We start from the raw sequence: 16,661 nt of genomic DNA on the forward strand, positions 1-16,661 counted from the left end.
CATGACAAAATACTCCTGTCTGTTAACTACAGGAAAGTTTGAGTTAAGATTAAGAGAAAATATTAAGTAATTTTACCTCTTCAATAGCACCAGCTGAAATCCTATGACCTGCAACATTGATTACATCATCCACCCGAGACATGACATACAAATATCCGTTATTATCCATATAGCCAGCGTCCATTGTATCATAGTAACCCTGGATTGACATAAAAGTTTAAAAAAAAGGATGAAAGTTCACTCTAACTGATGCCATTCTGTTGAATTATCGTTATGAGTTGTATGTGTATGTAGTTTATGAATAAGCCCAAATTCTTTTAGTATCAATACAGCCTCTCAAGTAAAGCAAAAATAGAGGTACCAAGTTACTGATTACAAGTATGATTCATGTTAGTACACTGTTGATAGCCTGGTCATTCTCTATTTAAGTTCTAGCACTAAACTAAGTGACCTGCACCAGTAAAGCTGCTGGGTTATAGTGTCAGTTGTATAGTACAGAAACAGACTTTACAACCTACCACATCCATGCCAACCACTGTGCCCATCTATGTTAATCATGGTTTCCAGTGTAGATCCATATCCTTCCATACCTTATCTATTCAAGTGCTTGTCTTAATGCCTCTTAAAAATTGTGACAAAATCTGTCCGTCATCCCTCTTGCCTCAAACATATGCCCTCTTGTTTTTGACACCCCTACTCCTCAATTTTAGCTACCTCGCTGTCAGGTAAGCCCTCTGCCTCCTTCATGCCGAGGAAATCCATCATATCCAATTGCTTCCCCATGACTGAAATCCACCAGCCCTAGAAACATCCTGGTGAGTCTCCTCTGCAACCTCTCCAGTACAACCACATCCTTCCTATAGTGTGGCAACCAAAACTGCACACAATATGCCCAGTCCAAATGTCTATAATCACAATACTTATATTCTATGTCCTGGCAAGTATTCCATATGCTTTTTTCACCGTCCTATTTACTATTCTAGTTATCACTTTAAGGAAATTATGGACTTGAACGCAAGGTCCCTCTGTTCATCAACATTCCTTAATATGCAATTCTGTACATCCTAACCTTATGACTTCCTAAAATGTATCATCTTGCAGTTGTCAGGATTAAACTCCATCTGCAATGCTCTGTCCAAGTTTCCAATCAATCCATGTTCTGCTGTAACCTTAGACAACCTTCTTTGTTATTAACGACACCACCAATTTTCATGTTATGCACAAACTTATTAAACACACTTCCTACATTCACAGCCAAGTCATTAATATACTTCACGAAGAACAAAGGTCCCAGCATCCATCCCTTTGATACACCACTGATCATGGACTCCCAATTAGAACAGCATCTTTCCATTATTACCCTCTGCCTATCACTTAGCCCATTTTGGATCCAAAGAAACAAACAAACATGCTCATGCTGACAATACTGGAATCTAAGGTACTACTGTCGCAGGCCACTCAGCAATATAACTGCATAACTGGAGGAAGGGTAAATTTGTAATTCAGGAATGTTGTGAAGAGAAAGGGGATCTTGGCTTGATGAACCATTGTAGCCCAGGAGAGCAGAGAACCATTTTGACTTTTGACGGTTCAAGCTGCATTCCTGATTTCCAATTCTGATGATGACCACTGTCAGGTTGACTAAATCAATGCTGCATTTTCATGCTTAAAGGAAAAGATTCTTATCATCCAGTGGGTCCGCTCTTGTCTGCTAAAAGGAATGAATTAACTTTAGATTGAGCCAGTAAGGTCTGAAACAATAGGTTATAGAAGGCATTATTTTCCTTCTCACCTGCTGCAGGATGGTGTGGGGCCTTGAAGTGCCTTCTAGATTTCAAAAAATCTATTTCAGACACCAACATTATCACTTCTCATATTAAGCATCCAAAAATCCAATCCACTCATCTTGTAAACTGCATTTAATAGTATGTGATATTCATAAAGTATCATACTTACTGGATATTTAGTAAAGTAAAGCTCTTTAAAACACTTGTCATTTTCCCAAAGTGTTGTCAAAGAACCTGGAGGCAAAGGTAACCTTAAAGGAAACAATGGTATTAAAACAGGAATACTAGCTTGTAATAGCAGAAATGCAAACAAGCCAGTACTATTATTATGTTAATGCAAAAAGTGTTGTGTATATTCAGCAGGTTTTCACCAGAACTAGGTAAATTTAAAAGTAAAACAGCAGCTTTGAAATTTGTCTGACATTAAAATTGCATTAGCAATCCTTCCATGATCTTATAAAGCGCTTTTTCAAAACTAAAGGACTAAATTTATTCACACCTATCCAAATTATTAGTCACACATAATCCCACTGATCCAGGAACAACTGGCATTGGGGTTTGAATTTCTATTGTTAACACCTGTTCTGAGACCTCAGGAAGTTACTTTTAAAAAGCCATGACACAATATAATCAGAACTTTTTAGTTAAGAGGGAATGTCAGTAAGGAATGAGTGCATACTGCTGTGATGTTAGCTGGATATCAGGGTCCTCCTCAAGGGAACCTGCATGAGCATCTGAAGGACAGTGCACACAGCAGGCAACCTCCTTGTCAAAGGCCTCTCATGACAGGAAGTTACTAAGGAAGCTTCTGTGAGGTCATACTGTTAGCAATTTTAGAAGTCATACCATAGCCAAATGCCTCCTGCAGGTAAGAATGTAAAAGTTGCATTGACCTATTGACATTTGCAAAGCAGTGACATTTTATGGCAATTTTCAGTGGAAGTTGCCTGCAAGGATCCTGGTGTAAGGTCTGAATGAAGGTGGCTGTCTTTGAGTAGAGTATAACAATTAGTTGGCATTTATGTGGTTTAAAATACAAACAGCTTTTCCACACTGTTCTCAGGACCAGTCAGAGTGATCTTGCATGCTGAGAAATGCCACTTTATACTTTGCTGCTCGGTGCCATGTTAAAAGCTTAGCATAGCCCAAAGTGGACAACTCCCCATTTTTGATATATGTGACTTTTGCATTCAAACCAGCAAGTGGAATTGGTCTGCAGTGTTTTTCTTCTATCCCTATGAGAGAACTTTGCAAATTGAGTCAGGTTAACATAGTTGAAGGTCTCCTTAGAAAGCTATTTCTGGCATTCCACTACCCCTGACCTTTGGGTGAATAGAACATGGGAAAAATAATGCTAACGCTCACAAATTCCACACAGCAGTAAATCCAAGTTTACTAACATCTGATTTTAACACATTCAGAAAATGCGGATAACATTAACACAATTATTTCATTCATTTTCTTTTTTTGTGGACAATGATGAATTTCAAAGGTCATTTTAGCTCTTATTATTTTTTGCTTGCTGCCGAGTTGATTGAAATTGTATTTTTCCATGTTAATTACAGAAAACTATATCACACAATAGTGACTAGACATGACATTGCTGTGTCACTTACACTGATATCAGCTGAGATGGAGACATTTCCAAATACCCATATTATTGCAAATATTCATTAGAAAATGTCACATCTGTTATTTGTCCTTTGTTATGAGTTACAACATCTTTATTTAAACTTTTAATGTGAAGCTATCAATTTGGGTTTTTTTAATCATTTAGAATTTTATGTAAAATTTTAATCCATGTCTTTTTAGTGCAAATGCTTAATTCACATTTTTCAAATTTAATTTTGGCTGAAAATTATTTCCATATGATGAGCTGTGGCACCAAGGAAGGCTTATAATACTGAAGTCAATGAGGAAGGTGTAATCTCTGTGGGCTCCAAACATACCCACTGAAAATCCAAAATCCAGCATCTTTGGCTAACAACTTCAACAACACAATCTCCTTCATAAAAAGGTGTCATAGAATTGAATCCTGATGATTTTGAAATTCTTCAGATACTCATTCACACAGTACAAAAACCGGCAGGGAATGACACTGGACTTGGACAATCTATAAATAATTGCCTGCTCATGACATAAAATGGCACAATTGCTGAATCTCTCACCATAAACATCCACTGGACCACATAGGATTTTTTAAATTCATTCAGAGATAGGCAATTCCTTCCCTCATTTCTCATCAACTGAGAAGGCAGATAATGAGTCTGGACTCCTATACAGGGCAAAATGGGTAAAAACGATAAGTTTTTACTCGAGGGACATCACTGAACCAAATGAGTTCTTGCTACAACCAAATGAGTTCTTGCTACAATCCAATGGTCTTGAGTTTACCATTACTGAAACAACTTTTTAAGGTCCAGATATTATTTGAATTTTAAATTCCCCAGCAACCATTTTGAGATTTGAACACACAGCCCTGGATAAACAGTCCAGAACTCAGACAGCTGGTCCAATAACTTAACCAGACTGCAAAGCTACAAAAACTCCACCAGTGCAAAATAGTCACTTCCTAATTTCTCATCACCTATAAGACAGAAATCATGATTTTGGTGGATTATATAAGATGTATTTTCCTCACTGCTTCTGCAGCCACACAAGTCAATAACAGCAGGAATAGGTCCCCTGGCTCAAGCCTACCCTGCCATTTGATTAAATAATGACTTCTCGTTTTTTGACTCAGCTCTTCTTCTTTGCCATTTCTCTAAACCTCCAATTGCACAATCCTACAAACACTTAGAACCATAGAACCATAGATCACTACAGCACAGAAACAGGCCTTTTAGCCCTTCTTGGCTGTGCCGAACCATTTTTCTGCCTAGTCCCACCGACCTGCACCTGGACCATATCCCTCCATACACCTCTCACCCATGTACCTGTCCAAGTTTTTCTTAAATGTTAATACAAGATCTAGTATTAGGTAATGAACTGGGTCAGGTCACAGATCTCTCAGTGGATGAACATCTAGGGGACAGTGACCACCGCACTCCGGCTTTTAGCATTATCACGGAAGAGGATAGAATCAGAGAGGACAGGAAAATTTTTAACTGGGGAAGGGCAAATTATGAGGCTATAAGGCTAGAACTTGCGAGTGTGAATTGGGATGATGTTTTTGCAGGGAAATGTACTATGAACATGTGGTCGATGTTTACAGATCTCTTGCAGGATGTTAGGGATGAACCTGTCCCAGTGAGGAAGATAAAGAATGGTAGGGTGAAGGAACCATGGGTGACAAGTGAGGTGGAAAATCTAGTCAGGTGGAAGAAGGCAGCATACATGAGGTTTAGGAAGCAAGGATCAGATGGGGTCTATTGAGGAATATAGGGTAGCAAGAAAGGAGCTTAAGAAGGGGCTGAGGAAAGCAAGAAGGGGGCATGAGAAGACCTTGGCAAGTAGGGTAAAGGAAAACCCCAAAGAACGAAAGGATGACAGGAGTGAAGACAGGACCAATTACAGATAAGGGTGGGAAGATGTGTCTGGAGGCTGTGGAAGTGAGCGAGGTCCACAATGAATACTCCTCTTCGGTATTCACCAATGAGAGGGAACTTGATGATGGTGAGGACAATATAAGTGAGGTTGATGTTCTGGAGCATGTTGATATTAGGAGAGAGGAGGTGTTGGAGTTGTTAAGATACATTAGGACAGATAAGTCCCTGGGTCCTGACAGAATATTCCCCAGGCTGCTCCACGAAGCGAGGGAAGAGATTGCTGAGCCTCTGGCTAGGATGTTTATGTCCTCATTGTCCACGGGAATGGTACCGGAGGATTGGAGAGAGGTGAATGTTGTCCCCTTGTTCAAAAAAGGTAGTAGGGATAGTCCGGGTAATTATAGACCAGTGAGCCTTACGTCTGTGGTGGGAAAGCTGTTGGAAAAGATTCTCAGAGATAGAATCTATGGGCATTTAGAGAATCATGGTCTGATCAGGGACAGTCAGCATGGTTTTGTGTAGGGCAGACCGTGTCAAACAAGCCTGAGAGGGTTCTTTGAGGAGGTGACCAGGCATATAGATGAGGGTAGTGCAGTGGACGTGATCTACATGGATTTTAGTAAGGCATTTGACAAGGTTCCACACGGTAGGCTTATTCAGAAAGTCAGAAGGCATGGGATCCAGGGAAATTTGGCCAGGTGGATTCAGAATTGGCTTGCCTGCAGAAAGCAGAGGGTAGTGGTGGAGGGAGTACATTCGGATTGGAGGGATGTGACTAGTGGTGTCCCACAAGGATCAGTTCTGGGACCTCTACTTTTTGTGATTTTTATTAACGACCTGGATGTGGGGGTAGAAGGGTAGGTTGGCAAGTTTGCAGATGACACAAAGGTTGGTGGTGTTGTGGATAGTGCAGAGGATTGTCGAAGATTGCAGAGAGACATTGATAGAACGCAGAAGTGGGCTAAGAAGTGGCAGATAGAATTCAACCCGGAGAAGTGTGAGGTGGTACACTTTGGAAGGACAAACTCCAAGGCAGAGTACAAAGTAATGCAAGGATACTTGGTAGTGTGGAGGAGCAGAGGGATCTCGAGGTACATGTCCACAGATCCCTGAAAGTTGCCTCACAGGTAGATAGGGCAGTTAAGAAAGCTTATGGGGTGTTAGCTTTCATAAGTCGAGGGATAGAGTTTAAGAGTTGCGAGGTAATGATGCAGCTCTATAAAACTGTGGTTAGGCCACACTTGGAGTACTGTGTCCAGTTCTGGTCGCCTCACTATAGGAAGGATGTGGAAGCATTGGAAAGGGTACAGAGGAGATTTACCAGCATGCTGCCTGGTTTAGAGTATGCATTATGATCAAAGATTAAGGGAGCTAGGGCTTTACTCTTTGGAGAGAAGGAGGATGAGAGGAGACATGATAGAGCTATACAAGATATTAAGAGGAATAGATAGAGTGGACAGCCAGCACCTCTTCCCCGCTGCTCAATACAAGATGACATGGCTTTAAGGTAAGGGGTGGAAAGCTCAAGGGGGATATTAGAGGAAGGTTGTTTACTCAGAGAGTGGTTGGTGCGTGGAATGCACTGCCTGAGTCAGTGGTGGAGGCAGATACACTAGTGAAATTTAAGAGACTACTAGTCAGGTACCTGGAGGAATTTAAGTGGGGGGTTATATGGGAGGCAGGGTTTAAGGGTCAGCACAACATTGTGGGCTGAAGGGCCTGTATTGTGCTGTACTATTCTATGTTCTATGTTAAAAGTGAGCCCACATTTACCATTTCATCTGGCAGCTCATTCCACACTCCCACCACTCTCTGTGTGAAGAAGCCCCCCCAATGTTCCCTTTAAACTTTTCCCCCTTCACCCTTAACCCATGTCCTCTGGTTTTTTTCTCCCCTAGCCTCAGTAGAAAAAGCCTGCTTGCATTCACTCTATCTATACCCCGTCATAATTTTATATTCCTCTATCAAATCTCCCCTCATTCTTCTATGCTTCAGGGAATAAAGTCCTAACCTATTCAACCTTTCTCTGTAACTTAGTTCCTCAAGTCCCGGCTACATCCTTGTACACCTTCTCTGCATTCTTTCAACGTTATTGATATCCTTCTTGTAATTTGGTGACCAAAACTGCACACAATACTCCAAATTCGGCCTCACCAATTCTAACGTATCAGCATTTGTTCAAAAGCTTTTACAACCACTTACTCTAGCATCGGGGTACTGTGGCTATGTTGCATAAGAATTACAACACAGCAACACCTCAAACACCCACAGCTTCTGTCACCAGTGTGGTCAAGGGAAAGTGGTGGATACAAACATCATGATTCCTCCAAATCATTTTATTCGGACAAAAGCTGCCATTTCTTAACCTCAATATTGGAAACATCTGTCCAATGATTTATGGAAACACCTCTCACTGCCATCGTTCAAGATCAATTAAAAATAGTAAAAAAAAAGTCATCCCCACAACCCAAGAAATATATTCAGACATACGATCAGATTCACGTGTAACTACCTATCATTCTTAAGAATGGCATGGTCTAGATTAAAACTGAAGAACTGATCCTTGTGTGTTTGAAGATCTAATAATATTTCTGAACAAAATAAACTCTATTCACAGTAAAAACATTTACAAGAATAAGCCATGCAATAGCTTTTCATTCTTTACATTCAAAGTCGATGCTTTCAGTACTACTGTATTACAATCCTGCATATCAATCAATAGCTCTGCTGCCACTCATGTGCCCCCTGAGGTGGTATCCTATTACAAAAGCTGAGGGCTTCCTCTCCCAAACAGGCCCCTCCTATTAAGATAGAACAACAATGTCGAATGCACCCTGGAACAGTAATTAGCACTCACTTGACTGCAATATTCCCCAGTTCATTGCGGTTCACTTCCTTCATGTCATGGCCCAGAATCACTGCTATAAAATGAATAAAATATAAAGTCATGTTAGTAAAACCAGATTAAATGTTGATCATCCAAATAAGTTAATACAAGCCTTGATGTTTACTTTTAATGTAGTTGTTTTGGAAATTAAATACTTATAATAATCAAATTAACCATACTACTGGAAACCTATCAAAAGTTATATTTAAAAACTGCTTTTTGTGGATATGAACAAAATAAATACAAAAATCTCTGATATCCAAAGTCATGAACTAGAAAAACACATCAGTCAGTATAATTTGTTTTTCTTTATAGTGATTCACTGATTGAACAACTATGACCCTTAACATGAGGAATTCTGCAGATGCTGGAAATTCAAGCAACACACATCAAAGTTGCTGGTGAACGCAGCAGGCCAGGCAGCATCTCTAGGAAGAGGTACAGTCGACGTTTCGGGCCGAGACCCTTCAGTTAGTCCTGACGAAGGGTCTCAGCCCGGAACGTCGACTGTACCTCTTCCTAGAGATGCTACCTGGCCTGCTACGTTCACCAGCAACTTTGATGTGTGTAACTATGACCCTTATCACAGTTTCCAGGCCATTATGATAAGAATCATGAAAGGAGATTAAATAGTTCAAATGTGACATGCACTAGGATAGGGTATACTAGTGCTGTGATCAATGCCAGTTTTCACCCTGGAAAATTCTGCCAATAATTGTTTTTCTCTTTCACCCACTTTAAAACATTTACACTTAATTTTTTTTTCAAATTAATTATTGCTCTGGTCTTAAAGGTGATTATCAAAATATCCTATCTGCCATGTCTATTCCTGTGCTATTAAGTACAAAGGTAAAGCGTCAGGATAGGGTAGTGGTTAGCACAAAGCTTTACAGTACCAGTGACACGGATTCAATTCCCACCGCTGCCTATAAGGAGTTTGTACATTCTCCCCAATGACTGTGTGGGTTTCCTCCAGGTGCCACAGTCCAAAGATGTACCAGTTGGAAGGTTAATCGGTCATTGTAAATTGTCCTATGAGTAGGTTAGGATTAAGTCGGGGGATTGCTGGGGGCGCAGCTCGAAGGATCAGAAGGGCCTATTTGGCGGTTATCTCAATAAATAAATTGGATTTATAAAGCACATAACTATCCATGCTGCTTGATTGTTTTATTATGTAAGATTTCAAAACATTTAACTGTCCTGAATAACTTGGACTGCAATTTGGTGCACTGTTCCTTTTTGTGATATGTGACATCAATGCGTTACAAACACAAAACCTCATTTTAATCTACTAAGATAGACATTTATGAAAGCATTTAGCACCAGCAATGGGACAAAACAAAAGGAAATATCTAAGCTGGAATTGCAGATTTGTTAGCGACATGATGGTGAGGCTCACCTGATATAATGTGTACCATTATTGAGGCAGTTTTAATGTTAAACTACACCAGCATTAGAATCAGAGTTTAAGGTGTCACATTCATTATCTGATATTCTAACACCCTGTAGATAGCTTTACACAAATTATCATTTATCAGTGATTGCATGTACTCAAATTGATAGGCCAAAGACGTGCAATACCAATTTTCACCATATTATTGTGCTTTTACAGTAAAAATGAAAGAACAGATGGAAAAATCCAGGAAGGATGACACAGACTTTGCATAAAATGATTGGCATTTCCCCAGATTAGTGAGACCAGTCTCAGATTCCCACTTGTGCACAAGAGAGCAAAAATCAGTTGCTCTTCACCAGCCTTTTATGAATGTTACTGGAAAATTGGAATCCTAATGGAAACCAATGGTAGAAAGCAAATCTGTGGCAATTTTACAGCCTTTGTCACTGAGGAGTCCACCTGCAAAACATACATCAGATTAGACCGGTGAAGGCAGAGCAGTTGCATTCATTTGAACAGAGAAAGACAACTGCATAGTTAAATGCTGTGTAGGACATAATTTACATTAATTAATTGTTTAGTTAAGTCTTAATTTTTTAAGAACTTTTTAAAGATTATATTTTATGATGTACCAATGTATTTGATTTTTCTGTGTGATTTTTAATAATTTTTAGATCAGTGACATTTTGTATATTCTACAGACAGCTATCTGGAATTCCACAAGCTGTGCTTTTATTTAGCTGGTTTAGAAACTGCTTGTTCTGCCCTCTAGAAAATGGTATCTACATAAGCCAGGCTCTTCTGCCACACAACACTCCAATAAAGTGAATCAGACCAGTACCTATCAGGAAAATGAGTGTGGAGGAGCCTAGGTAGAAGACTACGGGTGGGGAAATTTGGGCCGATGTGATTTTAATTCTCAAGAAATTTGAAATTCTGGATTTAAATAAAAATAGACTTGGAAACGTATATTTGCCTAGAGGTTGTTTTCTGTCAAAATTTTATTAACCAAATGCAACAAGAGTTATTATGTCCAGTTTTGGGCACCACGCATAAGAAAAAATGTAAAGACATTTCAGAAGATGTTGAAGGGAATTTACTAAAAATGATTACAGGGATAATAGGATTTACTTAGCGTGGATAGATTGGAGAGGCTGAAAGAACACTTGATGGAGGAGTTTATAAGCATGAAGTATATTGACAGAGAGGTCAAAGACAATGTGATATAGATGGCACACTAAACATTATAGTGAAAAATATCTTTGTAAATCAATGACATTACAGTGAAAATATAAAAATTGTACATTTGAAAAAAGTCAAAGATACTTAGATAAACACAACTGTACCAACACTGAAAAGCTTATTGCCATACAATGCAATGCACTTTATTGGTACTCCAGTTTCAAAAGGACAGTGCTCCTCCAGTACAATCACCAATAGAAATATTACCTACATAATGCAATGCAGAAAGCTACCAATCCTTCTGCCACAGCACCTCTTAAAGAATCGACTGAACTCAAGCAACATGCATAAAATTTTGCAGGAACTTAGCAAATCAAGCAGCATCTATGGAGGAGAATAAGTGGTCTACATTTCAGGATGAGACTTTTCATCAGGACCGATGAAGGGTCTCAGCTTATGGCAACTATTTATTCCCCTCCATAGATGCTGCCTGACTTGCTGAGTTCCTCCAGCATTTTGTGTGTGTGTTGCTCAAAATTTTCAGCCTTTGCCATAACCGAACTGAAGGATTTCTTATCAACCAAACTGATACACCAACTTCTTCAAGTTTCTGGTTTGAATATTATTTTTACTTCAAATATCACTGTCCACTTTTTCAAACTTCTAACTGGCACTTTTTAAACAGAAAGGACAACAGCTCAAAGAGGGGGTTTGTTGCCATCCTGTCAACCATAATAAGGGATTAATTTGGGCCGAAACCCTTCAGCATCTTGCTGAAAGGTTTCGGCCTGAAACGTCGACTGTACTCTTTTCCTAGATGCTGTCTGGACTGCTGTGTTCCTCCAGCATTTTGTGTGTGAAGTTCAAATTCAAGTTTATTTTTCATTCAAACCTCCATGAATAACCATGTCAAACAAAATAGCGTTATTCCGGAGCCAAGGTGAAGCACACAGTACCAAAAGTCATACACAGCACAAGGCACACATGGCATATACAAGTTAGCAAGCACATAGAAGATAGCAGTAAAATACAGTCTCAAAAAAAATATATAGTCCAGGTCCCAGAGTCCATGAATGTTGCAGCAGTCTGCAGTCGAGCACAATACAGCTTGTATTCTGCCAAGTGAGCACTGGGGGGGCAGCACCAACTCCAGCATGGATGCTATGCCACACCGCCTCTGGCACTCCGGAGGAGCTCCCAACTATGATGCCTTCCCTGGGCAGCTACAAACAGGTGACATTGCGGTTTGAGGCCTAGTCCTTGCTACAACTGAGTCCATGCAGCTCCCCAACCATTCACCCCTGCAGTTCACTGATAAACCAAAGAATTTGATCTTCAGAATTCCACACCACCAATGTCCAACAAGGTCTTCCGATCCACAAAAAAACACAACTAAAATGATCACTATTAGCTTGCACATCTCCTCTTATTGACACCTCTCCATTGCAGGCGGCATCACAGTCCACACCAAGTCCAGCTCCTTCAGTTTCTCTGCCAATAAGCAACTCACTGATGAGGTAGACCTGCAGTACTTTAAGTTTTTAATGTCCAGTAGGGTCTAGCGATTGTAAAAAAAACTTTAAAAAAAAGGCAATAACACCTTTGGCTGACTCAGCAGAAAACACTGCGTCTGAGCACACCACCATCTTACCAGAAGAATAAGGAGTAACCTTACTGAAAAATCTATTATCTGAACAGGGACTGACAGGGTAGATTTTGAAATGTTTTCCATGGTTCAATTAATAGCACAGAACTCATACAATATACAACCTGAAATTCTTGCTCTCCACAGGCATCCTGAAAGCAGGAAAAAAAAACCCAAAGAATGAATGACAGGAAAACATCAGAACCCCAGAGACCCCCTCCTGCCTTTCACGCATAAGCAAGAGCAAAGGATCAACCCTCCCCCACCTGCCTCAGCAAAAGCATCAATCTCCCTTCAGGCAGGATGCAAGCTCAGCAAAGCCCCCAAGGAGACCATGATCTAGAGTCCATGAAAACCCACTGTTCATCCCAACACTTCAACATCCCACACACATCAAAGTTGCTGGTGAACGCAGCAGGCCAGGCAGAATCTCTAGGAAGTGGTACAGTTGACGTTTCAGGCCGAGACCCTTCGTCAGGACTAACTGAAAGGAGAGCTAGTAAGAGATTTGAAAGTGGGAGGGAGAGGGGGAGATCCAAAATGATAGGATGATAGGAGAAGACAGGAGGGGGAGGGATGGAGCCAAGAGCTGGACAGGTGATTGGCAAAAGGGATACGACAGAATCATGGGACAGGAGGCCCAGGGAGAAAGACGGGGGGGGGGGGGACCCAGAGGATGGGCAAGGGGTATAGTAAGGGGGACAGAGGGAGAAAAAGGAGAGAGAGAAAAAGAATGTGTGTATATAAATAAATAACGGATAGGGTATGAGGGGGAGGTGGGGCATTAGCGGAAGTTTGAGAAGTCAATGTTCATGCAATCAGGCTGGAGGCTACCCAGACGGAATATAAGGTGTTGTTCCTCCAACCTGAGTGTGGCTTCATCTTTACAGTAAAGGAGGCCGTGGATAGACATGTCAGAATGGGAATGGGACGTGGAATTAAAATGTGTGGCCACTGGGAGATCCTGCTTTCTCTGGCGGACAGAGTGTAGGTGTTCAGTGAAATGATCTCCCAGTCTGCGTCGGGTCTCGCCAATATATAGAAAGTCACATCAGGAGCACCGGACGCAGTATATCACCCCAGCCGACTCACAGCTGAAGTGTCACCTCACCTGGAGGGACTGTCTGGGGCCCTGAATGGTAGTGAGGGAGGAAATGTAAAGGCATGTGTAGCACTTGTTCCGCTTACAAGGATAAGTACCAGGAGGGAGATCGGTGGGGAGGGATGGGGGGGGGGGGGGAACAAATGGACAAGGGAGTCCTGTAGGGAGCGATCCCTGCGGAAAGCAGAGGGGGAGGAGGGAACGATGTGCTTAGTGGTGGGATCCCGTTGGAGGTGGCGGAAGTTACGGAGAATAATATGTTGGACCCGGAGGCTGGTGAGGTGGTAGGTGAGGACCAGGGGAACCCTATTCCTAGTGGGGTGGCGGGAGGATGGAGTGAGAGCAGATGTGCGTGAAATGGGGGAGATGCATCTGAGAGCAGAGTTGATAGTGGAGGAAGGGAAGCCCCTTTCTTTAAAAAAGGAGGACATCTCCTTTGTCCTGGAATGAAAAGCCTCATCCTGAGAGCAGATGCGGCGGAGACAGAGGAATTGCGAGAAGGGGATGGCATTTTTGCAAGAGACAGGGTGAGAAGAGGAATAGTCCAGATAGCTATGAGGGTCAGTAGGCTTATAGTGGACATCAGTAGATAAGCTGTCTCCAGAGATAGAGACATAACTACAAAATCAAGTTCCGGTTATTTAAGACTGAGTTATAAAAAAAATTCCCCTCACAAAGAATGGTAAATCTCTCAAACTTTGCCACCATTTCTGCCACATTATATTAAATGACAAGGTAGACGAAGGGCCTGGTGGCCTACTCCTGAACCTATATTCTTGTGTATGTAACAAAGATATAGTACCCAGGAATTTCAAATCTGGCAAATGCTTACAAGCTGTTTATTTCACTTTACATTGACTGATATGACTTGTACTGGAAAGGACCTTAGTCCAAAAGTCATTAGAAATTACCACAAAACATTATAATTTGAAAAAATGGAAGTTGGTTTTAAAAACACAGAACTTTAAAAGTCAGGTCTTTCATAACCTGGGATATGTTTATACATTCATTGTTGCTAATTCCTCTCGAAGTAAATTTGAAAACATAATAGGATGCAAACCAGTTGCCCACAAAAAATGAATAAGATACTATACCATTATATCCTGGAACAGGTCTTCCAGCTTGTCCTGGAGGAGGATTTAGAGAGTTCCCCAGACCTACACAAGATGCACTTATTGGAGACCCTGTTTCTGTTGAAATTTTTTAAAAAAGTGTGCACTATTATATGCAGGCTCTAACAAGATATAATATGTTTTCTTATTTAGGTATGAGAAGTTAAATATAATTTTCACCCTTATTTCAAATTCCTTTATGGTTTCATTCCTGCCTATCACTCAACCCTTTTCAGCCCTACAATCTTTCTAGACATTTACTTTCCTCCATGCAATGCTTTGTATACTCCCAACTACTGCTCTGTAAGTGGTGACTGTGCACCATTAAACTCAGCCATTCCCTTCCCTAAACTTTCTGATAAAGATCTTTCTTAAAAATCTACCTCTCTTATCTTTCAAGCTCCAACTTTGCATCATTTTATTAAAAGTAGCTGTCTGGGCCAAGCAGCTGCTACTGTGTGGTTTAACTCTTTACTTTCATCCTCCTCTTCATAGCATACACACCTTACAAAAAATATACTGATATCCAAATGAACAAAATATCCCACCAAATAAGATACGATGATAAAAGCTGTGTCACTAGTTACACCGCACTTCCTTTGAATACAGTGTTGTAAGCATTTCTGCAATATTCAAGCATTTTAACCTTCTTCACTGACGTCAGAGGAGCAATTTCAATGCACATCCTGCAACACGGTTTAAATTCCCTTTCAGTGCATTATCATAACTCGGTGTTGTCTATATAAAGAAAATATTCTTCCATCTATATTGATTGTTGCCTATCAGCTTAACCCATGTATAGATTTGAATGACCCAAAATATATATTTTTTTATTAAGTGCAATTGTGAACAATAGCCAGATCAGAAATGCTGATCAAGTCAACTAGTTCCCAAAGAGAACTCTGAGAGGCCAATCAGGTGATTCACTGCTGCTCAGCGATAGAACACAAAACAGGCACAAGGGTCGCTAGCCCCTGTACCCCAGAAACACACCTGAGTGGTGCGGCGGAGGTATGTGCTATGCACGACCTGATCTGAAAGCATCATGTTGACTCATAACAGATCGTGTTCACGGTGGAACAGCTTAGTCAAGGATGGGGTGATCAGCACAGATGGACAAATTATACCACCACTACCCCACAAAAAGTGAATAAAATGAACAGTATAAAGTGAATAAAACAAAAACACATAACTAAGGTTGGTGACTGATAACTCCTTGGACTGGAATTTCTTGATATGCATTCTAAACATAATGTTGATGCCAGGCCATAGATGTCAACCAAATCCCAGCTTCCCTCAATGACCAGCTTCTTTAATGCTCAAAGCCTTGAGAAAAAGCCAGGCCTGGCATAAAATGAACATTGCTTCAACCTTATTAACCTTTTAACCTTATTAATTATACATTGGCATCCTCCATATTCTCATTGGCATCTCATCCTTCAATTAAGTATTTATCTGCCCTACTCCATTCAGAACTAAAGGTGACAGAGCTCCAGAGCACTTAACTGATCCTTTGGTTGTGGGGCCACCTGCCTCTCTCTTTTGCGTTCAACAGGTGGGAATTGTACTTCCCTCTCTCAATAATGGTGTCCCTGGCATGGCCTTCTCCACTCCTTATTGAACTTAGCCTGGTGTCCCCAGCATGATGGCAATGGTAGAGTGAAAATCAGTAAGGGATTGATGGGATAGTTCTGCTGGGAGGCAGCACAGAGTCGACGGGCTCAATGGCTTCTCTTGCCCCTTAACGCCTGAATCCTTGCACTTCTGAAGAGCACAAGTCATGTATTTTGTGCAGGTAATAATAACACACTACAAATAACTATTGATATCAACAATACTTACCTGTTTGCCACCAATGATCTAGAACGGGAACATTGAAAATTTGTTTGGCCCATTTCAAAGTATCTGGATCGCAATGCTCCCCAGCCACAAATAAGGTCCGGAATCTGGAGTAAAAACATTAATGGCATGACAGAAAGGAAAGAATTTTTTTCAAATTCCTTGCATATCACCCTGATTTTCCCATTCTTTGGCTTCCTACAGAGTTCCTAAGAAACTTGAG

The 16,661-nt window shown here is 40.8% G+C and overlaps 1 protein-coding gene across 3 annotated transcripts in view; it reads right to left on the reverse strand.

Moving 5' to 3' along the window:
* Positions 1 to 16,661, reverse strand: part of acss3 (acyl-CoA synthetase short chain family member 3) — an 84,784-nt gene that overhangs the window by 11,159 nt on the left and 56,964 nt on the right. The window contains exons 9-13 of one of the 3 annotated variants that reach the window (XM_072267495.1): positions 16,442 to 16,545; positions 14,582 to 14,644; positions 8,133 to 8,196; positions 1,957 to 2,038; positions 77 to 199 (exon numbers count right to left, since the gene is read on the reverse strand). In XM_072267495.1, the coding sequence (XP_072123596.1) occupies positions 77 to 199; positions 1,957 to 2,038; positions 8,133 to 8,196; positions 14,582 to 14,644; positions 16,442 to 16,545 (436 nt within the window). Of the gene's footprint in view, positions 1 to 76; positions 200 to 1,956; positions 2,039 to 8,132; positions 8,197 to 14,581; positions 14,678 to 16,441; positions 16,546 to 16,661 lie in introns of all 3 variants that reach the window. The other 2 variants (XM_072267494.1, XM_072267496.1) reach the window with 2 other exon arrangements.

This window comes from Mobula birostris, chromosome 9 (assembly GCF_030028105.1).
Source record: "Mobula birostris isolate sMobBir1 chromosome 9, sMobBir1.hap1, whole genome shotgun sequence".
In the NCBI taxonomy this organism is placed as follows: domain Eukaryota; kingdom Metazoa; phylum Chordata; class Chondrichthyes; order Myliobatiformes; family Myliobatidae; genus Mobula; species Mobula birostris.